Source organism: Accipiter gentilis, chromosome 19 (genome assembly GCF_929443795.1).
Source record: "Accipiter gentilis chromosome 19, bAccGen1.1, whole genome shotgun sequence".
Taxonomy (NCBI): Eukaryota; Metazoa; Chordata; class Aves; order Accipitriformes; family Accipitridae; genus Astur; species Astur gentilis.
This window is the reverse complement of record NC_064898.1, coordinates 24,121,354-24,149,231: the sequence shown is the minus strand read 5'-3', so window position 1 is coordinate 24,149,231 and position 27,878 is coordinate 24,121,354. Positions and strand designations below refer to the sequence as shown.

Sequence of the window (27,878 nt, the reverse complement as noted above, 5' to 3'; positions counted from 1 at the left end):
GGCCAATAACACTGAACTTGTTCAACAAACAATTTAGTGACAGCCTCGTGGTCGTAGGGAGAAGGGGGGGAAAGTGCTGCACAACAGAGTATTGGATTTTAAATGTCACTCCAGAGCTGCAGGGGGTTAGTGCGAGGTTTATGACACGCTGGCTGTTTCTGAGCTGGTGGATGCTCAAAGTCAGAATTATCTCTCCCATCTTGCAGCCCTGCAAGGCAAGTACCAACAGTGTTTTGGAAGGAGATGCTAGGGCCTTCTGGTTATGCACTCTGAAGAGTTACGAAGCAGTCATTTATGTGGAGTTAGTTGCTTTGCTGTCATGCTCCTGTTGTTCATTCCTCTCTAATAAAAGAACTGACTCAATCTGCTGGGCCGCAGCTTTGATCAGCGAAGCCAGTGGAGTAACTCAAATTTACCTTGGTCTATTGCGAGGAGGTACGTGACCCAGAGAAACCAGGGATCGGAAGACATGGAGATGAGAAAGCTGTGGTATATCAGTCAGTGACGAGCCCTGGACCGCAGGCAGGATGGGCATTGTCCAGTGCCTTGTCCAAGCTACTTTTAAATGACAAAAGGTCTGGAGCTTACTCCATATGCTCTGGAAGACCATTTCACAGTTTGATTAGTCTTATTATCTGAAAATATTTCCTGAGCTTCCATTTAACTTTGTTTAATTCTGTCATTTGCTATGTGAAATTTTCAAAAATTTGTATTTTCTTCCACATGCTTCATCAATAAATACAGAGACAACCAGTAGGAAGAAGGGCTGGACTGTGTCTGGGAGTGTGTATGTGCAGCTGGAAGGGTTGGGAGTGAACAGAACTACAGGTGAAACATCAGTGTTGGATGCATGGATAGGCGTAGGAGAAAATGGATCGTGTGTTCAGTTATCATATGTGAATGAATTTATTTTATGCAAATATATGCCTACAATATGCTGGGTGTGACAGAAAGGAAGGGAATCCTGCTCTATAGCATTTGAGAGCCACTCGCTATCACAGCATGATCCTGAAACTGTAGACTAAAATAAAAATGGTCATGTTTTGTTGCTGTCATAACACAGGGGAAGAATATGAAACAGCCTGCAATGGTTAAATTCCACTTTCAACACTTGAGTGTAAAGTGACTCATCTGGAAGCATGACGGCTGCATAAAGGCCTCTTTTACCAAGCAGGTCCCTGCACAGTCCTCACTGCAGCTTCTTGCTTTAAAAACCTGAAGGGGACATGGAGATTTTCTTTTATTCTTATTGCTTAGTCAGGCAGATTCACCTAAAATGGGTGGATGGAAGGGAGGGCTCCTTGGTTTTATTTCCAGCTCAGCTGCCTGTATGAGCAAGTGTCAGTTTTCATCTCAAGCTGCCACTCAAGTTACTTGGCTAATCAATAAGTCTAATAATAATGAACTGATGATAAAATAATGATATAATAATAATGATATAATAATAATAACACCACCACCACTAATACTAATTTCTGTTGTGGTTCTGTGAGAGTTATTACCTACTGCACATCACAATTCAGAGACAATCTTTTGTGCGGTCTCTGAACGAGCCTCCCCTGTTTGCTTTCTCCTGTACAGCTTTGCCTGGGGACACTGTGTCACATCAGAGCGAATGAAAAATCCTGAGGCTATTGCTCATTACAGAAATCATCTCTATTAGCATTTTAGTGTTTAATCCAAGGAAGTGAGAAACAAAAGAGTCTCCGAGCTCCAAAACACAACCGAGTTGCTACGGTGTAATGGGTTTCAAGCATCAACTCAGCCATGGTAGGAAAAGGCATAGCTCTTTTGCTCCCTCTCTATTATAAAATAATACGTCTTAACATAAATCTCTCGCTGAAGCTGAAGCTGGTACATTTTAGCTTGTCTTCACCATAGCTATGAGGCTGAATAGCAAGGATGGACTGACACATGACTATTTTATTAATGCACGGTATCTTGTTCATACCTCTGAGTGATACCTTTTGTGGTTTGGGAAGTGTGACACTGTATTTTACCTCCTGGTTTAATATGCGTACAGGACCTCAAGAATCTGCTGCAGGACAGTGAGATTTCAGTGAACTCATAGATAAAGAGGCTAGAAGGGCAGCAGGAATCAGTTCCATTTCCTACTGTTATCATTTTATTAGCAGAAATGTTAAGAGCATATTGTGATCTCCCCAAGCACATTGGTGCCTCACTGCTCTCGTGATGTTTGAATACACAGCAACAGCAAGCAGGAATTCAGACTAAAGAGGATTTGGACTAAACAGATGAAAGCAACCCCAGAACAAAATCAGGCTAGGAGATGAAAGTGCATCCCGAAAGGTAAATGACTTCTTCAAGGTCATCCAACCAATAAGCAGTAGGCTGGGAGTAACCCAGGGCTCTCGGATCCTGACCCAGTGTGCTCGCCTTTAACAGCGCTGCCTCCATCTTTCAGCTGAATAATTCCCAACAGGAAGAAAGGGGGAACTGATTGGGCTGTAAAAGCTTTTCTCTTGCCAATTTCATCACTGAATTTTGTGCCAGCATCTACCAAAATGGCCTGTGATGCATGCTTGTAGTTAAAAGCAGGACACGGTGACTCGGGATTAAACCCAGTCAGGTAAAATGAAAGTTAACTATCATCTAAAACCTCTTTCTGCTGAGACCCACTGCAATGCAGAACAGTTTCCTAGGGATGTACTGGGACTTGTTGTTTAAGACATTTTAAACCAGACTGAGTAAGTTTCTAGAAAAAAATCTGTAGAAACTGATTCCGTATTAAGATTTGCTTTTTTTCCCACTTCCAAGAATTCTTGGTGCAAAGGCCCTGAACTTAGCCTGCAATACGTGATAACATAGCCTCTTGTGGGAAAAAGAGACAGTAACACACCACTCCATTGAGCAACCACCAGAAAATATCACAGGAAAAAGCACCATGGCAGTAAGGAACTTAAAATGTGATTATTCAGTTAGATTCCATTACTCTGATGGGGATGGACTCACTCAATCTCCCAGAGTATCTGGGAGAACATGCTGATAGAGGTTTTCTTAATAAAGATTGCAACTGGATAATTTGCTGATAAGGGTGTGAGATACAGTATGGAGTTGCATGGATCACCTTGCTATTGTCCCATTCTTGGGTTTTCATCTGTGTGTGGATTAGCTCATAGGACGGCTCTATTGCATCCATGTCTGGCTTGGGGTAGCCGGGGATGACGTTGTGTAGCTGGAACCCGAAGGTGAGCAGCCAACTGTTGACATCTGGAAGGGAAGAGAAGCATAAATCAGATTATCTGATCTCTTGAGCAGGATTGCCCAGGAGAAGGCACAGAGGAGGACCCTATGGTGCCTTGCACTGTAGCAGTCTGGCCAAAATGATGTCTACTTTGGGTGAAGAGCACAAATCTTAATGGTCCTTGTGTACCAAAGCTGGGCTTGCCACCTCCAACCACTGTCCAATTCTGCGGTTTCCCATCTCTGAAACAGAAGCATTGGCAGTGACCAAATGGCCCAAATCAAAGCCAACTCCACATCTGCCCACGGCCAGCAGGAACCAGGCACTGCTCTAAGGTACGCAGGAGCAGCACAGCAACAGCAATACACTAACGGAGCCTGAGATGCTCCAACTGAACGGGAAGTGTTGTTCAGTCCTGCAGTCAGCTCTGAACATCTCAGCCACAATACTTCTCTTCCTGAGGACTCTCAAAGGGCCTGCAGGCTGAAGACTAAATATAGAGTTATGTGAGCCAGAATACCAGGACGAATAGCACGGTCATTTAGCAGGTGCTCATGGAAGAGGCTCTGGACTTTTCCTCTGCTTTTTCCATGGCATTTCCACCTCAGTCCTGAATTTCATGGCATTTTTCATAAGAAGGTGTAGCTTGAATATTAAACCAGTTTAAAGTCACATGTCATCTTTTATAGCGACATTTAAAATCAGCCTCCAAACTACCTTCAAGGTACATTATAGTGAAAATAAGGATACGGATACAAGACTACTTTGCTTGGGTACTTCTCACGAACCACTTAAAAGTCCATGGATGGTGAGAAAACTGCTGGCTACAACCAATAAACTATTGTCCTAGGCAAAAGGAGGACCACTGTCACTAAAGGGGACAGGATGGAAACCCCAGCCATTTGGGGACTCAGGGAATGGTTTGCATTGGAAGGGACCTTTAAAGGTCATGTAGTCCAAACATCATTCCTGCATTCACTCGATAGTACAGACTACAAAGTTTTCCCTGATTTTTGATAGCACAGCTATTAGAAATAGCAGCTGAATGTTAATCTGCTGGAGGTAATAATGATGAGGCTGGCTAGCTCGTAGATCTGCTCGGGATCAGCATCACTTCCCTCCTTAACTTCAGAGCATTTGATGATCTCACCTTGTTTTCCTTCACTGAACTCTAGAGGACACACCTGCTACAGTCCCCAAGCAATATGGTGTGCATTTGGCACACAAATAGCAATTGCAAGAAAAAGAAAGGTATGAAAGTAAAGTTTAACTAATACCAGCTCCCAGGGGTCTTACGTGTTTTGGATGTAACTGGGATTGTGTTGGTGATTGCTCTGCTTCAAGCTGCATGTGCAAGGGGCTTGATTTTCATTTTGCTAAACTCAATAAACGTTGTTGAAACAATCTGAAAAAGGGTTCGATTTAAATAATCAAATATGCATCTTTGAATATTTTTTCTCTATTCCCCCTGAGCCTAAATGAGTGTTTTGAAGAGCTGGTCGAGAAAGAAATTATGGATGCAAGCGGCAAATAAGGCACTTCCAGATGACTAGAGAACCAGGAGCCAAACAAACACCCTATCTGTTGCTTGTTTTCTTACAGGCCAAAATGTTGAGATTGGGCAGATGTCCAAAAAGCCCTTGCGACAATCCATGTGGAAGGGGGAGGATTTCTGTAATAAAAACACTTCTGTTCACTCAATGTACAGATTGTTTCTGGAGTGTCTTTGAAACAGAGAGGTTGGAGGGAGGGAAAGAAATTAAAAGGCTCATTTGATTATTTTTTTGCTTAGCGCTAAGCCAGCCTGCTTCCAAACCCTTCTCGTGAAATGAAGACCTTTGATGTACATATTGTGGACCAGGTGGTCAGGAGAACAAAGTAAACCAGTGAAGGTCGGCATTGGTGCAGGAACCATTTTCCAAGCACTTCACAAATGTTAAAAAGGATACAGAGCAGGGATGCTGAACAGCACAAAAATATGTAACGTGCCTGGAAAGTTTCAAGACAGGCTTTTTTTGCTACTTCTCAGAAAACTGACTTTCAAAACATTTGCAAACAAGAGTTTGTTCTTTTGGGGAAGAGGTGTTGGAATACCCAGAACAAAAAAAACCCAACCACCCCAAAAACATGGGAGGAAGGTGTGGAGCTGAGAAAACAGAGGGGAAACTATTAATTTGCCAAGAGGCAGTGACAACTTTTTTGACAGAAAAGTACATTTCACATCACAGAGGTTTTTTTCAGCTACAGTAACCCTGCCAACACATTTCACAGTAAATTCATTTGAGGGCAAAGAAAAAGAGTGCTTAATGCAGACACATGTAATGGAAATGTCAGTTCAATCCATCAGGATTGCTGAAGCTGGCAGCAAAGCTCTGCGCCATGAAGTGTACAATCACTAAAATATTCATGTTTAACAATGGGCCTCTCGGAACGTAAATACCTGCTTCTCCTGCTTGCCCCTCCGCATGCCTCCCATTTGTACCCATGAGCTCAGAATCCTCATCACTGGGGGCCAAAGCACGTGTTGTTTGCCCACATCCTGGGTGCTGAGCTCCCCTAAGGACAGCAGGTCCCGGGGTGGGGATGGAGGGATGGAAAGTGGTTCCCTGTGCCCAAATCTGGGAGGATTTGGTTGTGATGAGAAGGACACACTCATTGCGGGTCAGCCCATGACGTGCCTGAAAGCTTCAGCAGAAAGAAATGCCAGAGCAGCGGCCTTGCATCATGGCACTCATCCCATTACATGACCTGTTTCTTCCATGCACTGGGAGAGCGGAAACTTAAGAAACGTATTTGGGCTCTGTATTCTAGAAAGACTAAAAATAGAACTTTTATGACACTGGAAAACATTATTTGGTGCATATAAAATATCAGTATCAGATTTGGACATCTTGATATTATCATCAGAGCTGGGTGGGAAACTGTTTGCCTATTCCAAGACAGGGTTGGAAATTTTGTCCTGTCTTAACTTGAGCAGGAAAATAAAAATCTGTTAATATGTCACGAAGCAACTGTTCAAAAACTAGATCAGTCCAAGATAACAATTTCAAATTAAGATCTTCCATTTTGGTTTTGACTCCTTAATTTGTCTTTTCCAGGTTTTAATCAATAGTTTCTCTTAACTTGAAAAGGTTGAAAATCAAAAAGGAATTTTTCTTTTAGGCTATTTTGGAATTTGTCTTTTAGACAATTTTGAGAGCTGTTTACATTTCTGCTGAGAAATCTCTCAAGCTCTACTCTCTCCCATAAACAAATTCAGTTTTGACAAATGAGCATTTTCTGATAGGAAAAGTTATCTCAAAGTATTCCCTGCCAGCCTTAATTATCAGAGTGAGGCCAGCACACACGATCTTAGTCTTCATCTTTTGGCATATTTTACTTCTCTCATGGCATCATCTTCTCAGCTCTGGAGAAAACAGCTTTTCATTTAAAAAAATACAATCTAATCCTTATGATTATTGCAGAAGAACCTGAAAGCACAAATCTTAATGGCTAGAAAAACAAGTGGAATAGAACAAGCCAGGATTTTTATTTTGTAACATTTTTTTGCTATTAAGCCAATTTCATAACTTAGGGGAATGCAAATATCGTTGCATATGGGAAAGCTGTGATAGATGTAGCAGAAGCATTTAAAAATTAATTATAGCTCCTTAAGAAGTATGTACATTTGATTTCTGATTGTGTCACCTGGTTTTCCAGTGGGAAGTATACAAAAAAGAGTCCCACCAAACCAGTCCTCTCAAACATTATTACTAGTGTTGCACCAAGTATGAATATAGGAAGGACATTTAAGCTACAGAATGGTTTTCTGTATAAAAAACATTCATAGAGCTCATGTTACTGCCATTTTACAAAGTCCTGGGGGAAGCAGTTCAGAGGGTGTGTCAAGCTGTGGGATAGGTATGCCCTAAAATCTGGCCTTTAAGTCTAACACACTTGCTTTTATTGACTTTTAGTAGAAACTGTTAATTCTGTGGGCCAGATTAACTTTGAACTACATGGTTAGCGTAGAATCATAGAATCGTTTAGGTTGGAAAAGACCTTTAAGATTATCAAGTCCAACTGTTAAGCTAGCACTGCCAAGTCCACCACTAAACCATGTCCCTAAGTGCTGAACACAGTATTCGAGGTGCGGCCTCACCAGTGCTGAGTACAGGGGGACGATCACTGCCCCAGTCCTGCTGGCCACACGATTTCTGATACAGGCCAGGATGCCGTTGGCCTTCTTGGCCACCTGGGCACACCACTGGCTCATATTCAGGTGGATTTTGATCAACACCCCCAGGTCCTTTTCGGCTGGGCACCTTTCCAGCCACTCTTCCCCAAGCCTGTAGCGCTGCGTGGGGTGGTTGTGACCCAAGTGCAGGACCTGGCACTTGGCCTTGTTGAACCTCGTACAATTGGCCTCGAACAATCGATCCAGCCTGTCCAGATCCCTCTGTGGAGCTTTCCTGCCCTCCAGCAGATCAACACTCCCGCCCAACTTGGTGTCATCTGCAAACTTACTGAGGGTACACTCGATCCCCTCATCCAGACCATTGATAAAGATATTAAACAGAACTGGCCCCAGTTCTGAGCCCTGGGGAACACCACTTGGGACCAGACACCAACTGGATTTAACCCCATTCACCACCGCTCTTTGGGCCCGGCCATCCAGCCAGTTTTTTACCCAGCAAAGTGTGTGCCCGTCCAAGCCAAGAGCAGCCAGTTTCTGCAGGAGAATGCCGTGGGAAACGGTGTCAAAGGCTTTACTAAAGTCCAGGTAGACAACATCCACAGCCTTTCCTTCATCCACTAAACGGGTCACCTTGTCACAGAAGGAGATGAGGTTGGTCAAGCAGGACCTGCCCTTCATAAACCCATGCTGGCTGGACCTGATCGCCTGCTTGTCCTGTACGTGCCGTGCGATGACACTCAGGATGATCTGCTCCATAACCTTCCCCGTCACTGAGGTCAAACTGGCAGGCCTGAAGTTGCCCAGATCTTCCTTCCAGCCCTTCCTGCAGATGGGTGTCACGTTTGCTAACCTACAGTGAACTGGGACCTCCCCGGTTAGCCAGGACTGCTGGTAAATGATGGGAAGCGGCTTGGTGAGCAGTTCCACCGGCTCCCTCAGTGCCCTGGGGTGGATCCCATCCAGCCCCACAGACTTGTGTGTGTCTCAGTGGTGTAGCAGGTCCCTAACCATTTCCCCTAGCATTATGGGGGCTTCGTTCTGCTCCCCGTTGTTGTCTTCCAGCTCAGGGGGCTGGGAACCTGAAGAACAACTGGTCTTACTATTGAAGACTGAGGCAAAGAAGGCATTAAGTACCTCATCCCTTTCCTCATTCTTTGTCACTATGTTTTCCCCCACATCCAATGAAGGATGGAGATTCCCCTTAGCCCTCCTTTTGTTGCTAATGTATTTACAGAAACATTTTTTATTGTCTTTTAAGGCAGTAGCAGATTAAGTTCTAGTTGGGCTTTGGCCTGTGCTCTGAAATGGCTGACTGTAATAAAAGGTTTAAGTTGCTGTTGCCATTCTGCTAAAACAAATCTGTATGCCATTTGTTTAGTTGCAAATAAATCTCTAGGCAAAACTGTGTAAACAGCTGCCCCTCTACAAAAAGAAAGGTTATCCGGACATTAATTGGTAGCTAAACTTGGGATATCTCAGGGAACGAAAAACTGGAAGCAAAATAAAGAGAACAAACACGAAGGAAGAGAAAAGGAAACAGGTTTGGGAATTACAATTTCCATCTATGCTGATGAATTAAACATGCCCTGGACATAGGGGTCAACTGGCAACGAAAAGCTTGTGTCCATTATATTAAACACTGCGACCAGGATACTGAGAGAGAAGAAACCTATTCACTGATGGCAAGCTTGTGCATACGTTAATTAATTTAAATGTCCTACCTGTCATGTAACATTTGATATCCTGAGAGTTGCTAATAGGGTTGTTGTTTTTGAACATATACAGGTTGAAAGGCATTATGTTATTGCTACTCAGATGCTTCCACATATCATGGTCTGGACTCGTCCACCGACCCGCTAGCACATCGTAGTCTCTCCGTCCCATGTGGATAAGCTTTGTGAGGGGGTCATACAGTCCTCCGTGGTAGCCAATGATGATCTGGAAGTTGGGATTGGTGTCCATATAGATCTCCCCATATGCTGTGTACAGTATCTGCTTGATCATTAAGCCAGTCCCACTGAAGACAGCCAAAGGAGTGCCAATGTTGTCACAGGCTATGTAGAATTCATCACCGCTGCTGAGCTCCATTGCAAAGAGGTGGCCTTGGAGGTCGTAGTAGAGGGAGGTGATCTCGGAGCTCGAGTGGTTGTATAAATGGGTGACCTTGGTTGGGTTGGTCAGGTCTGCGTAGAAGAACTGCAAGTGATGACCATGGCTGGTTTTGCTAGAGACTCTCCTTCCTAGGCCATCATAGCGGTATTTCACACTCCACCCACTCGCTTTATTGTAGGCTTTGATGAGCAGGCCAGCTGAATTGTACTCAAAAATGTCATTGCCCCTTTGCTTCAGGAAGCCATCCTCATCCATTTTGTACTGCACATCCCCCAGTCTAGTAATCCTATCCCTGAGGTCGTACCTGAGCGGTGTAAGGCGGGCACTATTCCCTGGACTCAACAAATGGAGGTTTCCGTTTAGGTCGTAGCTGTAACGCCAGAGTGGTTTGTCATTGATAGACACTGTCTGCAACTGGCCGTCAGCATCATATTCATATGAGTACCTAGTTGTGTTTGCATAAGGGCCAACCTTCAGCTCTTTCTTAACCACTCTCCCCATGTTGTCATACTGCACAGTCATCCAGTACATGAGCGACCGGAATATCTCGTACTGGACCTCCTTCATCCTGCCATAGGCATCAAAATGTTTAGTGTGAGTCATGACAGCAGTGGTGATAATCTGGTTGATATCGTAGTAAATGACTCCGAATTTACCAAATTGCTCAGTTTTGCCTGACACATCGTCGTACCTGTAGAGATCAATGGGTAAAGGTGTCTCGTTGATGACTGCTTGCATGCTGGTCACCCGAAAGCTGTTGTCATAATTATAGTCAAAGCGTGCATTCACCATGCCTTCTTCAGTGAAGCGGAAAATTTGTCGATCAATGAGGGGTCCTATCTGTCTGTATCTGATTGTACATGTGAACCCTTCATTCTGTAAGTTTATGGTCTTCAGCATGCCAGCGGTTTCGTCGTAAGTGAAACTGATCTTTGTGGTGTCGTAGAGCATCTCGGCTAACTTGGACAACTTTCCATACTTGTAGATGACACGTCTCCCTGTGCCCAAGTACAAAGTGTGGAGGAGCTGCTCATCTTCTGTGAAATCCTGAATTACCGAGGCGTTGCCCTCTGGTGGCCGGTAGATGTTCCTGTAGTAACCAATGGAACGAATGGTTTCTAAAGTCTGCCGGGCAACGTTGGGCATGGTCACTGATGACAACCGGTCATTCTTATCAAACTCAAAGATGTACTGTCTCTGGCTGTGAAGGAGCAGCACCATGGACTGGATGGGAGGGAGAAAAGTATAGATTATAATCCTGGTTTTCAGGCAAAATTATACTCAGCTCTCACAAAACCTTCAAGATTCTCCAATCCAAAGAGCAGGGAAAGTGAGATAAATCTCTGCACCCGTAGGATTAAATGGTGAGAGGTATGCAGCTGCATGGCACACCGAGTATCCCCAAGTAGGAGTGGGTCAGAGGAAGAAGCAGTTAATGCAGCGAGGAAGGTCTAAGTTCAGAATGCTCAGTTGCTCAAATCAATACACTGTAGCTAGCTGTCTCTACCCAAATTCCCCATGCCAATAGCTTTTACAGACTAAATAAATAAAATTGGTAGAGCTACTTCAAAGTATCCCCCAACACCTCCCAATGCCCAGTTAATGCATCGTGTTTCCATATCTTCTATTACTCTCTTACTGCAAACTTCTGCATGCATGCTTATTTGTTCTGGGATTTTTTTTGAATATAACAAACAATCCACATAGATTCTGTAATACAAGGAGCAAATCAATACTTTTTGCTTTTTAAAAGCTATGTTACCATAGTTTCCTTAAACTGTTGCAGGGACAGGCTCTATAAAAAACTCAGCAATAAAAAATTCCAGCCCCAGGTATGCAGCACATGGATCTACAGGACATGAAGATCTACAGTGTAATGATGATGGTAATACCTAGAAGAATTTAAGTCCCATGCCAATCTAGAGAGTGCAGACTGCAGAAAAGACTGCAAAGTGTGCTACAACAGTCTGGCTGGATTCATGCCTCACACTTTTTAATTATACATATCTGCTACAAAGCAGGAACGGGCCACTTGAAGAAGGCAGGATGTCAGACTGTACGGGTTATTTTTACATGGAAAATCCTACTGGAAAGTCCTACTGTTCACTCCTCTGACTTTACCTGAAGATATTGTACATTGCAGCTAGCTCAGCAAAGGAACGTTGTGCTTAAAAAATCAAATGCCAAAGCTTCACAGCATTAAGACATGCTCTCAGTGTGACTGGGAAGAAACTTCTCAGGCTATTTTCAACTGCTCTTTGGTGGTCTGGCATCAAAGTTACTATGCGCACCTTAGTGCAGGCAGAAGAGGAGTATTGGACCATAAGGAAGGAGCATAGCTGTACTGAAGTCAAAGAGGTAAAGTCCATTTGCACCAAATGCACCATCTCTGAGCAATAAGAGGATTCTTACCTTCTCCAAGTAAGTGTAGCTCCATGATTTGCCATCAGCAAAGATCCTGGATGTAATTCTGCCGGACTGATCGTACTCCATCCTTTCTGACATCGTGCCCCTCTGAATCCCTGCAATGTGTCCTCCTGGGGAATAGGTGACGTTGACCCCGTTCAGTCTGCTGCTGGGTGACCAGAGACTGGGCCTTCCCGCCTGGTCGTAGAGGATGCGGAGCGTGAACTTGCGGTGGTCATCGTAGATTTTCTCTGTCCTTGTCACGCGATCAAAGTCGAGGGATAGCAGGTTTCTGTTGTGAACCTACAGGAAAGAGATTGAGAATTAGGAAGCTGGGAACAGTTTAAGTTACAAAGACTAGCCTTGTTTCTCCAAACACCTCTTTAGACCACACTGGAGAGAATCCAGCTGTTCTTTGCCTCTGGATAAGAGGCAATTTTCAAAGCAAAGAGTTGTCCTAACATTGCTTCTGTTAACTTCAGTGAGGAGAGAAGCAGAAAAACAGGGTACTTCTGAAGCATCACCACGGTGAAGGAATATTGCCCATATCCCAAACCTAGGCTTAGGACTGCTACAGCAGATATGATTATAGACCTACAGCAGATATAATGACAACTTGTTGCAAGGAATACGTGCAAGGTACTCTGCTTATCAAACCTAGGATATATAGCCTTTTGCTTTCATGCACATCAAAAAGTAATACTTGTAGAAAAAAGACGGATGTTGTGTCAACATAGTGGAAAACAGTTTTTCTCTGAGTTTACTGAATATACTGCAGGCACTGGAGGTTAAGCCTTTCTCCTGAGATGAAATAAGGAGGCCTTGACCACTGTAGATGTTACACAGAGCAGGAACTTTTCTGTGAGAGCTGGAGTTTTAGCTTCATTGTCCTGGGGTTATTTGGTGTTGCATAATTACACTCCTGTTACCTCCACTGCCTCTGCATTTCCAAAGATCAAAGGTATCTACTTCAAAGGTAGGAGCAGGAATACATTTTGATTCAGGGATTGTAGTGCACAGCAGTACAAAAAGGAGCTGGTAATACAACTCATGTTTAGCCGCATGTGCAAGGAGACTTACAAAGCCACATCATCACAGCAGTAAAGTACTCAGCAAGGACAAAACCCCCACATTCCCAGTATGAGCTTGCTGGTGAAGACAGCTCTTTCTCCATCCCACCAGTTCTGAACCTCTTTCAGCTGGTGAACCCCTCTTTCCTAGAAGGTGCAGATTCCCCTCAGATGAATTTCAAACTCCAAAAAGCTGACGTTGTTATCAGTTCCCTTTGCAGTCCTTCAGCTGCAGCCAATAAACCAGGGTTTGCAGGTTGCTGCAAGGTCTTCAGACTGCAAATTAAACACACTGCCTTATTCTTCTCTGGGTAAAGCTGACACTCCTGACCTGAGCGCTGTTCTCAGCCCTGGTCCAGCTTTGATCTTGGCCATTAACTTTAGGGTGCGTGATTGAATTCCCGCTATATTTTGAGGGATGTGGGAGTATCTGAGAGCTAAACAGCAAGAGAAAGGATGTGATAACGCCAATGGAGAAGGGGCTGCTCAGCCCTGGAGGGACGGGAGAGGGAAGGGCAGGACCACTGCAGTGCTGTTGTGCTGCGTGGGCAGATGTCTATGCTGAAACCTGGAGAATGGGGACACTGCAAAATCAGAATTCAAAAGAAAGCATCTCAGGAGCTGGGGTTGGAAGATGCAAAAGCACAGCTGAGAAAATGGGGAAGCGAGCTGAGGGTGCGTGTGGCCAGCCAAGACAGAAGGAATAAATAGTGCCGTGATGTTAAGTGTGAAAATGATGTTAGAGGAGGCAAGTGCAAAAATGATTTTCAACTTATGAATAACAACGCTAAAAGGCAGGTATGACTCGAGGAAAGAAATGTCATGGAAAGGTAGGTAATGCTCCAATTAAATGTGTGTAAAATAGAATGTAAATGGGCTGTGGGAGAAAGAGGGAATCAGCCAACAGCCCACTGTAACAGGCAAGCTGGGAAATAATTAAAAAGGTATCAAAACTCTAAGTACAGATGCACACATGTAACTAACAGAGCAATTTGATATCTCATAGGTGCTTGCTTCTATAAATAGAGAAACAGAAGTGGCAATTGCTTGCAAAAAAAAAAAAAAAAAAGCAATGCAAAGCAGGAAAGAATAGCATCTCTGCCTTCCATTTATTCACAGAGCAGCTCCAGCCTGGCAGCTGCAGCTTCTTCTGCCACTGGTCTCTGCCAAGAGAGCTGGAAAGAGCTCTGCCAGGGCTGGGACAGTAATCCAGGCTGAAAGTGGCCTCCCTAATCTGTACGCCAGCAGCAGCGCTGTTCACTCTGCTGGAAGGACCAAGTAACAGGTCCCTGGATAGCTCTTAAACTCAGTCCAAATCTCTGTATCCCATTACTGGTGCCCTAAGTCATTCCACCCTCCCCATGCTCTGGCAAGCAATTTCTGTGGGACTAGTTGGAACTAGTCTCCCTTTTCATGACTTTTTTTTTTTTTTTTTTTTTTTATGATTTGTTTTCTGCTGCTCTCTTGGTGTAATCTCTCTTCTCTCCGAGAAGTGCTGCAGTGCCAACAGCTGCCCCTGAAGGTGATGGGTGAAGTGAACCCTACCCTGCCAGATAGCCTCTAAACGGGGCCTCAATCTTTTTCATCCGTGTTCAAGGGCATGCCTTGAATAGAAGTGAATTTTCTGCAGAAGCACTGACAGGGCTGCAGGCTTCAGTCCAATAACTGTGTTTTATAGTGAGCAGCTAAATAAGGTGCCATCCTACATCCCGGAGTCCTTATCCTGGAACAGGGTCTGAAAAGCTCCTGCAAAAAGCTTTTGCCCCTCAGAGTGTTTGACAATGCTTGTGATCAGCACAGGATCAGGACAGGGTAAATTTAAATCCACAGTTCACAATGTATTTGATGTCCCCTCTATAGTGTGTGAGAGACTAAATTTAACTCCAAATTCATGTTCCACAGTTCTTTATTCAATCCCTTAGCTTGGTCTGGAAAAGCAAGAGCATAAACACACCACCATCCCTGATTTCTCCAATGCTTCCTATGGAGTTCCTTTAGCTTAAATTGTAATTAAACAACATGCATAGATCTCCCTGGGAGCACAAGAGCACGAAAAAGGGAAGATTTCTCATGAAAACACTCTGGTAACCTTCAGCAGAGGAGGGCAAACAATAGTTCTGCAATGAGAACTCCAGGAGCCAACAACATCCGTGTGACAAATGGCTGCCTACAAAGCAATTTCCCTAGAGAATTGCTAAAACCATTGGGGTGGCCATATCCAGACCTCGATACCTTGCAGAAATTGTGGAGACGATGCTGAACTGTCCTCGTTAGTCAACACACCAGGACTGGTTAGCAGCAGAACCCAAGAGACCTCTCCGGTCATGTTGGTTGTGGGGAGTGTCTCGGACACAAGGTCTTCATGCCACCATCAACCTGCTGCAAAGTGACTTGCAACAGGAGTTTCCATGGTTAAATAAATAAAAGATCTGAGCCAGCAGCTCTGTCTCTTTTGGCTGTCCTATTTGCTCCACTGTCAGAGATTATTTTACATCCTTCTTTATTGAAAAACTCAAGTTTATTAAAAAAAAAAAAGAAAGAAGGAGCTCTGTTCCTTGGAGCAGAGTTTGCCTAATGCTGTCACTGCAGATGGACTCTGTGTTGCTGTTGGCCAGTGATGGATTGAATTCATAGCCAGCCTATTTGTGGAGATATCTCACTGCTGGGTGGGTGGATCAGAACATCACAACTTTCCATGGGGTGTGTGGGATAGGAAAAGGGACAGGGGCTGCTTTAACATATTTGTGCTGCTTTACAGCTGCCTGGCCAAGCACAGAGCCAGGTCAGCATTGATGAGACTGGGGAAAAGGCATCAGGGCTGGCCCCTTTCCCCTCATCCATGCAGATATCCCTGCCCTGTGCCTTATCCCTGCAATAAAGAAGCACATGCGTTGTATTATTTCCTAGGGAGGGTCAAGGAGGCAGCTGTGAAACTGGCCTCATCGTGCTGGGATCTGGTCAAGCTCATGGCAACAGGTTGTCAGTCTCCAAGAACACCCTGCAACCATGGGAGAAAGAGCCACAGCTCATGAAATGTGGATCCATGCAATGGCAGCAGAAAGAATGCTGGTTTCAGGGAAACTCCCTCTTTTATAGTGGCCAGATCCTGTTCTCATGATCTCAAAGGCTTCATGGAGTGATGCTGCAGCCTCTCTGGGCATGCTTTTTCCCCACGTAGCACCATGTCTTTGCTGCTGTCTCATGCGAGGAAGTGGGGTGAGGGGAGAGGGAAAGTAGTGATTTATTCACATATGGCAGAAAATGATAACATTTCCCAAAATGAACAAAAACGTGTTGAACTTAACTTGCCTAAGTTTCTCCCTTGCCAGGGAAAGCAGCAATTACTGGTAAGAGGGAAGAGAAGAACATGACACACAGAATATGTTAAATGCCGGGCAATCCCCAGGGAGGCAATTAGCACCTTGCAGGTTTATGTCTTAGGGGTGCAAATGCTGCCATGCAGGTACAGACAGGCAGCTTAAAATGTCTTGTACACCCTCAGCTACTTTGAACCCCTGAACAGAGCCATAACTGAGTCCTTCAACCATGTAAGATTCTCTTCTGCTTTACTAGAAGGGCCTCGATAGGCTCAAAATGTGAATAAATGCTGGCAGATTTATAGGGACACAAGTAACCAGCCTGAAAACTCATTTTGGAAGTGTTTTTCCAACTGCAGTACAATATAAAACAAAGACACATTGTGCGTTTGAAGCTACTGTCAAAATTTTGGAAGATAAAACTGACATGGGCAGCTGAGCTGCGGCTAAATGAGTGGAAACTGCTTTGAACACCAAATAGCTGTGACACAGCTGCAGATTTCAGAAGGCTCTCTCCTTTCAGAAAAAGACCTGTCTGATAATTTCGTTGGTTATTAAAATAAATAAAAAAAAAACCCACAACAAAAAAACCAGGACAAACCAAGCAAGAAGGGTGATGCCAACTGATCTGTAGATATACAGCAGTTCCCACTGAAGGAGCAACTTCAGCTTTCACTACTGCTTGCAGTTTTTCTCCTGATAACAAAATATGAGGCTATTGATGCAAGGGGAAAAGAGCAGAGGCTGGGCTGGGGAGGGTGAAGAGCAGTACTTGGCAAGTGTGAGCGAGGGGAGACGGGAGAAATCACACCAAGGTGGCAGGGGTCAGGCAGCAGGGAATAGGGAGAGGTGAAAAGCAAGGACTGGGAAAAACATATCCTGAAACCAGAGCATTAATATTTATTGCAAAGCTTAAGTGCGAATAAATAGCTGCAGACCTTTTGCTGTGGTGGCATTACGCAGCACTAAGCATTTTTCTCAGAGGGTCTGAATTTGCCAGGTGCTGAGCAGCTTCCCAGGAACCGCTCATCAGCCCATGACTTTCAGACTAGCAAGGTACAGGGTGATTGCGCAGGACTTGCTATTACAAGTTACCAGTCTTGCCAGCAGTTAGCAGAAGAATTACAGGCTTATTGGGCAAGATCTTTAAACAGCCCTGACAAGTCTGCAGTGCGTTGTGCGGAACAACGTTTTCAAAACACATCAGTCTCGAGCACAGAAAGGACCGGGTGCTTCTGGAGGAGACAGTACCATAAGGCTGGAGCTGTTTGTAACACTTCTCTTTGGGGAACGATGGCAATCGTGATGCAGTGCCCCGCGAGCCCAGCTCTTCAACAGGTTTGACGGATTAGCAAGTTTCAAGAATCTAGAGATTTTTCTGAGGCTGCCCAGTGAATGATAATCATAGAATCACAGAATGGTTTGGGTTGGAAGGGACCTTAAAGATCATCTAGTTCCAACCCCCCTGCCATGGGCAGGGACACCTTCCACTAGACCAGGTTGCTCCAAGCCCCATCCAACCTGGCCTTGAACACGGCCAGGGATGGGGCAGCCACAGCTTCCCTGGGAAACCTGTGCCAGTGTCTCACCTCCCTCACAGTGAAGAATTTTTTCCTAATATCTAATCTAAGTCTACCCTTTTTCAGTTTGAAGGCATTACCCCTTGTCCCATCACTACATTCTCTGATAAAGAGTCCCTCCCCATCTTTCCTGTAGGCCCCCTTTAGGTACTGGCAGGCTGCTATAAGGTTTTCCCGGAGCCTTCTCTTCTCCAGGCTGAACAACCCCAACTCTCTCAGTCTGTCCTCATATGCTTAGAAAGCTTTCGGTGCTCAGGTCTATTGCTGCCAGCAGCACAGGTAAAAATACCTACATTAATTGGTGCAGTATTTTATAGTTATAATCGTCCCTTGCTTGCTTAAACAGCCTGACATGACAGTTAAATCTGTGACGTCTGATGGGAGGTCATGCGTTCCCCGTGATACAGAGGACTTGTAAGGCAAATCAGCAATACTACCTGTGACAGCTAAGAGAACATCAGCACATAAGGACACATAAGGATATATACAAGTCATAAAGGTTGTGCCACTGAGGATGAGCAGCTAGTTCTCTGTCCTGCAGCCTCATCCCTATTGCAGACGATACAAATCAGCCCTGTCCCTTTCTGTCATGAGCCTGGGGACTGATGAGAGGAGAAACGGAGTCCCAAACTGCTCACGCTTCTCACTTACCCTCAGCCGACGTCCAAAGACGGTGATTTGCCCTCTCGCTTGCTCCTTCCTCTGCCTCCACTCCACGAGATTGAGGCCGTTGTCGATGGGCAGGGTGACGTTCCTCTTCCCCACCGTGGGGTTGACGGTGCCAGCCAGCAGATGCGGCTCGGTTTGCAGGGCCACCTCCATGCCGTTAGCGAGCATCAGTCTGAGGGAGCCATCAGCGCCGATGTAGTAGCTGTTTCGGACTTGGTCTGAAGAGAGAAAAGAGATCTTTTCAAATGGCTGCCCAATGAAACAGCTCCAGCTTTTCATTTTCTCCCTCGCCCAGGCTTCATCAGCATTTCTGATGGTTGTAAGCAAATGCGCTCTATCGCTCACCCGTCCCACTCACAGTGAGCAAAACATCGGTTCGTCAGTGAAGGTAAAGATGGACAATCTCTTTTTCATTCTGATGAGGTTCTGCACCTCAAACTCTTGCAGAAAAGTCTTACACAGGTTACAAAAGGCACCAGTGGCAGAGCCGTGTAATACCCCAGCAAAGGACGCAGGTTCAAACCTCTTCCTCTAGGCTAAAACACTGGGTGGTGAGATATTTGTTTTAAATCACAGGCAGGCTGAAAACTTTCCATGCTTTTATATCCTAAAGATCCCAATTTCACCACAATATATGAAAAAGTGGGGCCACCTACTTTCCTCAGCTTATTCACCGTCTCACAAGTGACAGGAAATTGCACAGCAAGTTAATGCTAACCAGTTCCCCAAACAACAGCCAAACCCTTTCACTTGGGAAAGCTTTCAGGAGGCAACTGAAGTCTTCATGTTTGGAAAGAAAGCAGAGGCACTAAGCTCCCACACATCTCTGTACATCTGGCCTCCACTAGCTCTTGAAAGATCAGCAGATTTTGAGGCCAGGATTTGGGAGTTCAGGAGTGGAAAAGAAGAACAATATCTCTTCCACCTCCTTCAGGAATCAGGCAGGCTGAAAGCCCATCCTTTGAATCTCCAGCTGGCATTTCTCTCTGCAGAGAGGAGCTCATGAAGGGTAAGAAATCATGAGACTTGCTCAGTGCAGAATGGCTTTAAAAGCACATTATACAAAGATTGCCTTATCTGAAGCTCCTCAAAAGCTGGAAAATAGCACCTTTTCTGTCTCCCAGTCTGCCATAAATACCTAATTGTGAATAAAAACACCCATTACAAATTCATGATGTCAATTGTTTTTCCGTCCTGAGGCAAGTTGGGTTTTGTTCACTAGTTGCTCTGCCATAGCTCAGCAGGAAACGAGATCACAGCGAAATTATCATCTCTCCTCTGGATGAAATAGGTCAGCAAAGAGCACAGTTTGGTATAATTAGGAAAGGAAACTTGACACCGGTTGGTCTTTCTTATTGTGAGTCTGATCCTGCTCCTCTTGTAGCCAGCTGGAGTCTTGCCACCCTGATCTCAGCAAGACCACAACTCAACTTACTGTACACAGTAGTGATGGCGTGAAACTGCCGTGGCACTGGATTTTGCCACGATAAACATACAGCAGTGATCCACGGTGTAGATCCAAGTATTTTAGCTGTACAACTGAGTACTTAAGTTGATGGTCTTTTGACATAGACTCCAGCAGGATCAAACCCACTCCACGCTTGATTCTGCAAATGGAGACAAGGGGGACAGTCAGCTGGCTGTCACACTTTTGTTCTCAGATGCTTGGTTCGGTGAGAAAGTGGTAGGAGATGTGCATTAAATCAAATCTGAAATATCTCTGCACAGCTAATGTATTCCTCCCTCCTTCATCCTTTACCAGGAAGCAGGGGAAAGCTTGAAGGTCTCTGTGAAATTCACTGGACGTGATGTTCCCTCCACGTCACATAAGCACCACAGAGGGGTTATGGTGGATTGTCACCAGCAGCGTGGTACAGTGTGGGGAATGTAAATCCTCCACTTTCAACATTTTCCCAAGAGAAGACGCTTCCCTGGTTTTGGAAGGCATTTCTCAAGGGCTACATGAAACCCAGGGGCCATTGGATGCTGTATTTTATGCTGCTTTGGTTCTAGGGCACTACTGCCCTTTTTTTTTGGCCTTGAACAAATGCTCACTTTGTCATTAGTCCAGAGGAGAAAATCCCACAGAGGTGCTGAGGTGCCTGTTAGCCTGTTAGGCTCCTAAATCCATCCTACAGGAATCCGTAACCTTCTGAAAATGCCTTCTCAGATCTCACCTGTTCACAGTGTGATCCAGGTTTTCTGAAAGGTTCACCAAGGATTTGTGAAAGCTGGTGGGAGCTGTGAGTCTAGAAGGAAGATGCAGGAGCACCTCTCAGGCAAAGGGAAGCTGCAATATGTATTTTCCCTGAAGAACAACGGAGCAGGCAAAACACTCACAGACCTTGAGAACAGCTCCAGCTCTATCTGCTGGAGAGGCACTTGGAAGGCAACTTAGGTTTCAGCTGTGCTCAATACATCCCTGGGCAACTCCAGTGGCCCTTGTTTCAGTTTCTACAGTGCTGCCATGAACAAACAGCTCCCTCAGTTTGGGAATTCACAGTCCCTAAAGCCTGTGGGAAAGCCACCTCAGCAGGTCGCAGGCCACCTCTGCTACAACGTTATCCAGATCTTCATTTTAAGAGAAGTGCGTTTCTTCAGATCCAAACAGTTTTGTAATTTTATACTTCTGAAGATGGTTAAGCTGTTTGTAATACTGCATGTCCTAATGGCAAGAGCGGCCCTGTGCTGGAGGGCAGTACAATGAGATAATTGACCGTGGCACCATTATGTAACTGCGCCTTCAGCTCTGGGTGTATAAATCACATCACAGTCAATTATCTCACTAAAGGGCCCCCAACAGCGGGCTCTACTGCTTAATTAGGCTCTTGAGGTGAAGCCAACCTCGTGTCTGTGCAGTTGCCAGACGTCTTAATGCGAGTGGATGGGATGGGGCAGGGTGGGTTGGATCCGCTTTGCAGGCTGAAGTAAAGAATAAGAAAGTCATTGTGTTCCCTTACAGCAATAGTACCTTAACATTAACATGCCTCTCCAAAGGCAGGAAAAGCAGTGTACAGGCATAGCAGGCATTTTCTTTTAGGAAAGCTTGCTGTTATTACAGGGAGGGGGAGGGAATAGTGTGTACCAGGGAAGTGGGAACAAATGTGATGCTGGAACACGTTGGTCTCACTTGGAGCACTTTGTTCCTCACAAGGGGAAATTATGTTTGACACCCCGTTGCCATCAGGCACAGACTAACAGTGAATGAGAGCTGGGGAGTGAAGAAAGCAGAGTCTGAAAGTCCCTTCCCTTTCTCCAAGCCCCAGGGAACAGGAGTGATGGCTCACTCTGACCCTAGGGAGGCTTCAGCCTTCAGAACTTGGAGATCCAGGCTGGCATGGTTTGTGCACTTACAACTTCTGTCCCTACCAGTAGGTCAGCACAGTGGTCCTCTGCTATATATTCCTCTTTTCTTTCCCACTTCATCTCCTTTTCCTCCACCTCATCAATCCTTCACTTCTCTGCCTTACCATCACCGGCAGAACTGTGCTCATTTCCAACAGCGACAAACTGGTCCCACCAGTCCTACCCTGGCTGCCCCCCTCTCCTTTCTCCTTTGTGCCTCTCCACACCAGCCCTTTAGCTCAAACACAGACCTTTTTGGGGACAGGGATGGTCATTCTTCTGGATGCTTCCTTGTGAATATTTGAACAGCCAGTGAACAAAGAATGAGACAGATCTCCAGCAACCAGCTGGAAGTCTGTTCCAGGAGGAAAGTAACTGTTAAGTTGGAAGCCATTAAGAGACTGAAGCGAAGGGGTCGGCTGGAAGTGCGGCTAGATTTATGCAACCCTTTTTGTTATAACAATAATGGTAATGATGATGGAGGACTGTACTGCAGAAGGACTGCACGGCAAGGGGACCGGCTGAAAATGAAGCAGAAAACAGCTGCAGAGCAACCACGGTGCTAGGGAATGTGGCTAAGTAGGTGTGAGTGTGCATCTGTACCAGCATGTGGGGAGCTCTGGGGCACTGAGGATGCAGGTGATTTTTGGTGCTGGGATTATCAAGACGATGCCTGTTTCCTGATGGATAATCCATTGTGTGCAGCTTGGCCGGGAGAGGGATAGTGGCCCAACTCACCTTGGAGCAGGGTGTAGAAGGCTCCCGATGCCGACAAATTGGTTGTTATCGTAACATCATCCTTGCTGGAGGTTTCCACCTGGACATGCACGGAGCTGTCAGTATCGCTGCGGAAGCTGCTCACTTGGCCAGTAGGGAAGGTGACGTTGGTCAGACGGCCAAAGCTGTCATACCTGAAAGGGAGGATGGATTGAAGTCAACAGCATCAACAGAGGAGTGGGATACAGGAATCATCCTATAAAGCAGAGACCAAGTCTTGAAGTCTTCACCTAGATTTTTCCCAGAGAAAAATGCATTGTCACTCTGTCAGACCGTCTTGACTTTTTTGGCTTCATAATAAGAAAATCACAGCTTTTAGCTGAAGAAAATCAAGCAAAGAACAGAAAATGACTAAATAAGTATTAGCCTGTATTTTAACAACATTCTTCCAATACTGTTTACCTGCACTATGCCTCTTGTTTACAAGAGTAACTTTATTTCCCATCCACTGTGCTGTGACTTATGGAAAAGCACTGGCCCATGCATCCTGTCTAGCAGAATTAGGAGTTTCGGAGGGCCACCAACTGTTTTGTCTGGTTGTGTCCTGAGCTTTTCAGATATTTTTTTTAAAATCTTATTTTAAAAGCTAATGTTAAGGTAGCAGCAAGGACCTGCCAGATTGGCCATATCAGGTAGAGAACTGTCCTTTGTGAACATGGTGTAGAGCCCTGAGCACAGCTGAGAGCCCCATGTCTACCTTTTACTGTTCCTAGGACCATCTGGAAGGACTGATTTAAAAGTGTAAAAAACCAGTCCAGTTTGCACCCCTACTGTGTCCTTGGCTTTACCAATGAGGGAGTCAACATAAACACCATCTGGGAAGGTTTCGGTGATGGGGACACCTGTGTACCAGGACCCAGATGAAATAAGCTATATACATGCAGGTCCCACAGCACTTAACAAGCTGAGGGGTTATTTTTCAATACGAAGGAGAAGCAGACACTTGAGTCGACAGAGCAAACACACCATCCTGCCTCTCGTTTGTGGCATTGCAAAAAGGGTGCCTTTGGGTCACAGTCTGAGCTATGAGCAGAAGGTTGGCAAGGGACCTTTGCAATGAGGCTGCAGAGAGCAGCAGGAAGGTCTACTGGCTTATCTCTGGAGAGCTGCTGGACCTTCTGATGAGGTGGACCTTCAGGGAAGGGATATTTAAATAGTTAGGGAGAAACAGTAAAAATATTCCAGCAAAAGCAATCGGTGAGAAATGTTTGACTTTTTTCAAGTCCTGCCCACGTATCATTTAAGAATGATTTATATGATATATAAGATCACATCAAGAAAACATATCACTTGGGGATGCAAAGTGAATGGTGGGCGAGCAGAGAGGACTTGTTCTCCAGCAATACCCAGTGGTAAGCCTTTGATGGAGCACAGTGTCCAGTGAAGGGCACCATTCCTCAGAATAATCAAGTAATGTAAATGATACATTAAGGATAACAAGCTTAGAAAACATGATCTAAGAGAGAAAGCTGATATAGAAGAGGGGAAACAAAGAAGTGGGAAGATGCCACCCTGACAACGGTTGGTGTGAAGAGGATGATAATTAATTGTTTGTCATGTCTACTGAGGATGTGACAAAAAATAATCAGCTGGAATGGAAACAAGGAAGATTCAGGTCAGAAGCTGGAGGACATTTTCCAGGCCCATGGTTGCTCCAAGCAGAGGAACAGATGGAGCACTGGAAACCCCATTGCTCAATGCTTTTAAGAATAGGTGAGAGCGATGTGTTAGAGAGGGATACAGTTGATCAGACCTCGGAGGGAGCAGATGGTTGAGGAGCTCTTGATTCTCCTCTTCAGGATTACTCTGAGCTGGGGAATAAGACAACAGACCCCATCTAATAACAAAAAAGAAACGGGAAGGAAAGGAAAGGAAAGGAAAGGAAAGGAAAGGAAAGGAAAGGAAAGGAAAGGAAAGGAAAGGAAAGGAAAGGAAAGAAAAGAGAAAAAGTGATCTTGAACTGCAACCCATGAGAGACCCAGGAGCAGCCATTGGACTAGCTCTGCACTATACAGAAAAAGAAAATAATCTCCTCTTCCATTTTTTTTTTTTCCAGATTCATACACAGTGCCGGTACTTTGCTTTTGACAATATGCTGGCAGTGACTTAGCGTGAGGAAGGGCTGGCTGAAAAGGTGATTTTTGCCCAAGTTTAATATTTAGTGTATAGTGACTAAGTGGGTGAGCTCATTGCGAGTCTCTCCAGCCCTTGGGTTTGCAGGCACCATTGCATGAGACTTTTCTTGCCCACTGGGCAGAGGGGGAAGTAAGAAGGTAGAAGAAAGCATTTGGCCCTCCAGTGTCAGCCTATCAGTCACGGGATTATCCACGCGTGGAGGATGGAGCCCTTTCCCTCTAAGATCTTGGCAATCAGTCAGCCACTTGTGAAATGGAAAAGGAGAAAGGGAAAAAAAAAAAAAAAAAAGAAGAAAGGGATGAATTCAGGACTGCATTGCAGGAGTTTGGCAGAGACCAGTTAAAGCTTCTCCAAGCAGCTAGCAGCACACAGCTCGGAGCTGAACTGCATCTCCTTGCAAAAGTCAGACTTAAAGTGCTCCCAGTACCAAATGCTTTGCTCCATGTTTGTAGCTGTCCTGTTTGCACTGAGACGGTATGCCTTTTGATTCTGCTTTCTGCACAGTCATCTGCACAGCTCCTAAAACGGTATGTGAGTCTTAAACTGAAAACATCACAGACGATATATGTCTTTACCCCATCTGCTGAGACAGAACACAAGGGACATGACTTAGTCTCTCCCCTGAGCAGAGAAAATGTTGTTATCTCTAAAGGTGTGTTGTGTAACACTGCAAATTCTTTTTACCATGACATCAATAGTCCTATATGTTAACCGGTCTGAACCGTAAGGGTAGACTCAGATCTCAAATGCTCCAAAATTTAAGGAAGATAGATCTGAATTTGGCACCTCTGACTTGGTGGTATTAGCAACTGTAAGGAATTTATTTATATTGCTCTATTTAAATTTTTAAAAATGAACTGCTCCTGAAATTGATCCTGATTCCCCTCCTAAAAATAATGGCACAAATCTAGATGTGCCGCACTGGAGTCTAAGGAGTGAGTTTGGTGTAATAGAGGTGTGAGCGTGAAAAGAAGCAGGTCTGCGGATTAGGGAAAGAAGGAGAGCAAAAGCCAGGATGGGGGCAGAGAGCTGGTTCATGTGATGGACATGGTTTCTATTTCATTTAAGTGCTGAGTCAATGTCCTGTGAGTCATATGTTTTATCCCAATTGAATGATACTCAGCACCATGCTGAGAGTCAGCACAAAACCTATACTCCATGCAAGCCCTACTTACGTGCTCCAAAGAAAGCCTCAAAACCCCATGGATACTCAGTTTAACAGCCCCAAGCAGCAGCAGACACTCAGCTCCTTAAACTCCATTCCTGGACATCAAGCTCACAGCACCCTCACAAATAGTCCTCCAGCTCTCTGCTGGGCAAATATGTAGTATTTGCAAATATGCAAATGGGTGAATATGCCAGTAATCTCTGCCTGTGCAAAATGGGTTAAAATAGCACGAAAAAAGAGCATGAAAGAGTGTGATGGTGCCTAGACCTCTGTGCACACATTTTTCTTTTTAAATCAAAATGACAAAGTACAATACGCATAATTTATGTGGTTACATTTTTACAGCTGTACAAAACTCACACTCCGAGGGAGAACTTCACCAAGAGCGCGGACTTCCATTTGGGACTTTGGATCCTGAGAAGCAAGGCCAGAACAGTCTGGAATGGCGTGCTGGAATTGGTTTAAGATGTCTGCATGTGTACATTAGACTTTTGGCACCTCCTTAGTCACCCCATTAGCCTCTGTCAGAAGTAACCTGGACCATCTGTGTTTTCTGCATTTGCAAGAGCTGCTGCACCTCTGCCCAGCAGCGAGGCAGGGACCTTCCAAGAACTCGCTTTGGGGGTGACAGCTCACCTCTTTGCAGCTGCAGGGAGGTCATGCCTTACAAAGGCAGAAATGTGAGAAGGTAGCACAATTAGACGGTTCCCATTTTCATGCTTATTTTTAATTGGTGGCAGGTGAAGCGTAAAACACTCATGTCCAGACAAAACCTCCTTTTAGCACTGCAGCGGTAATGCAAAAGGAGGTGCGGGAAGCCAGTTAGCACGGACACACACAGTGTTTTCCTCTTGGCAAGCAGTTCCTTTTCTCTCTCCTGTTTTGCCTAGGACTGGAGCATTTTCCCCTTTTCCCTTGATTTAGATCACACAGCACATACCTGATATCATCTAGCACATACCCCCAATCTCCCAGGATGCATCAGCTTGAAGGCTTGCACATCCCAAACAGGTAATGTGCTTAACGAGTTAAATGAGTCGGTTCCTTCTACCTCTGCTTTCAGCCCTATAAAGGCACTTATAGGGCACATCTTGAGCTTGGAGAGTAAAGGCTAAGCGACTGGCTCTTATGTAGCTGCAGGTGTGCCCTGGTATTTGCAGTAAGATAAATCTCTCCTAGTCACCTCATTTTGCAGCTAAGCTGCCTAGGCCTGTTTCCACAGTCTCGGGATTTAGGGGTGGGCTAGTTTTCATCACAGCCTAAGACTTCTCTGTTCTCCAAACGCTCTGAAAGCACCAGAATTAAGGAAATACTGAAACACAGGAGTGCACGCAGCAGCCACTCTGAGCGATGAATTCATCACCTGCTAACACAGCTGCTGCCTCCCATTCAAACCTGCTGCAAAGACTCAGCACTTACAATTACAGTGACAATTATTAGGCCAGCAAAGGAAGCCGTTGCCATCCATTCCCAATTGGAAACGTATTTAGCTAAGGTTCAATGCACAGAATTAAAATGGTATTTGGTGCTTATGAGGCCTAATTGTTAGCTTGTAAACATTCAGAGCTTTCATTTATCACATTACCATTGTGTAGAGACCTGGGCCTTGGGAATTAAAGAGAGCATCCTAAGTACCGTCTATTCAGAAATCAATTCCTTGCCTGAGTCTCTGGGTTTTCTCATTTTAGCTTTTTCACATTTCATCAGCCTTTTAAAACTACAAGTCAAATAGATCGGAAAAAATTCACTATAATAATATTGCATTTAGTGCCAAAGAGTCCTAATGTACTTTGCAAACTATATTTTGCGTGCGATTATACAGACATGCACCCGCCGCCTCTGAACAAGATCGCCTCTTCACAATTTTTCAAACAACATTAAACACAACATTAAAAATAAATCTATAACAGACAAAC

General features: G+C 44.9%; 1 protein-coding gene across 10 annotated transcripts in view; it reads right to left on the bottom strand.

Moving 5' to 3' along the window:
* Positions 1–27,878, bottom strand: part of TENM4 (teneurin transmembrane protein 4) — a 352,099-nt gene that overhangs the window by 11,430 nt on the left and 312,791 nt on the right. For all 10 annotated transcript variants that reach the window (XM_049823080.1, XM_049823082.1, XM_049823083.1 and 7 more), the window contains 5 exons: positions 22,620–22,792; positions 18,519–18,754; positions 11,907–12,203; positions 9,104–10,718; positions 3,089–3,231 (listed from right to left, as the gene is read on the bottom strand). In XM_049823080.1, coding sequence (XP_049679037.1) covers positions 3,089–3,231; positions 9,104–10,718; positions 11,907–12,203; positions 18,519–18,754; positions 22,620–22,792 — 2,464 coding nt within the window. The remainder of the gene's footprint in view (positions 1–3,088; positions 3,232–9,103; positions 10,719–11,906; positions 12,204–18,518; positions 18,755–22,619; positions 22,793–27,878) is intronic.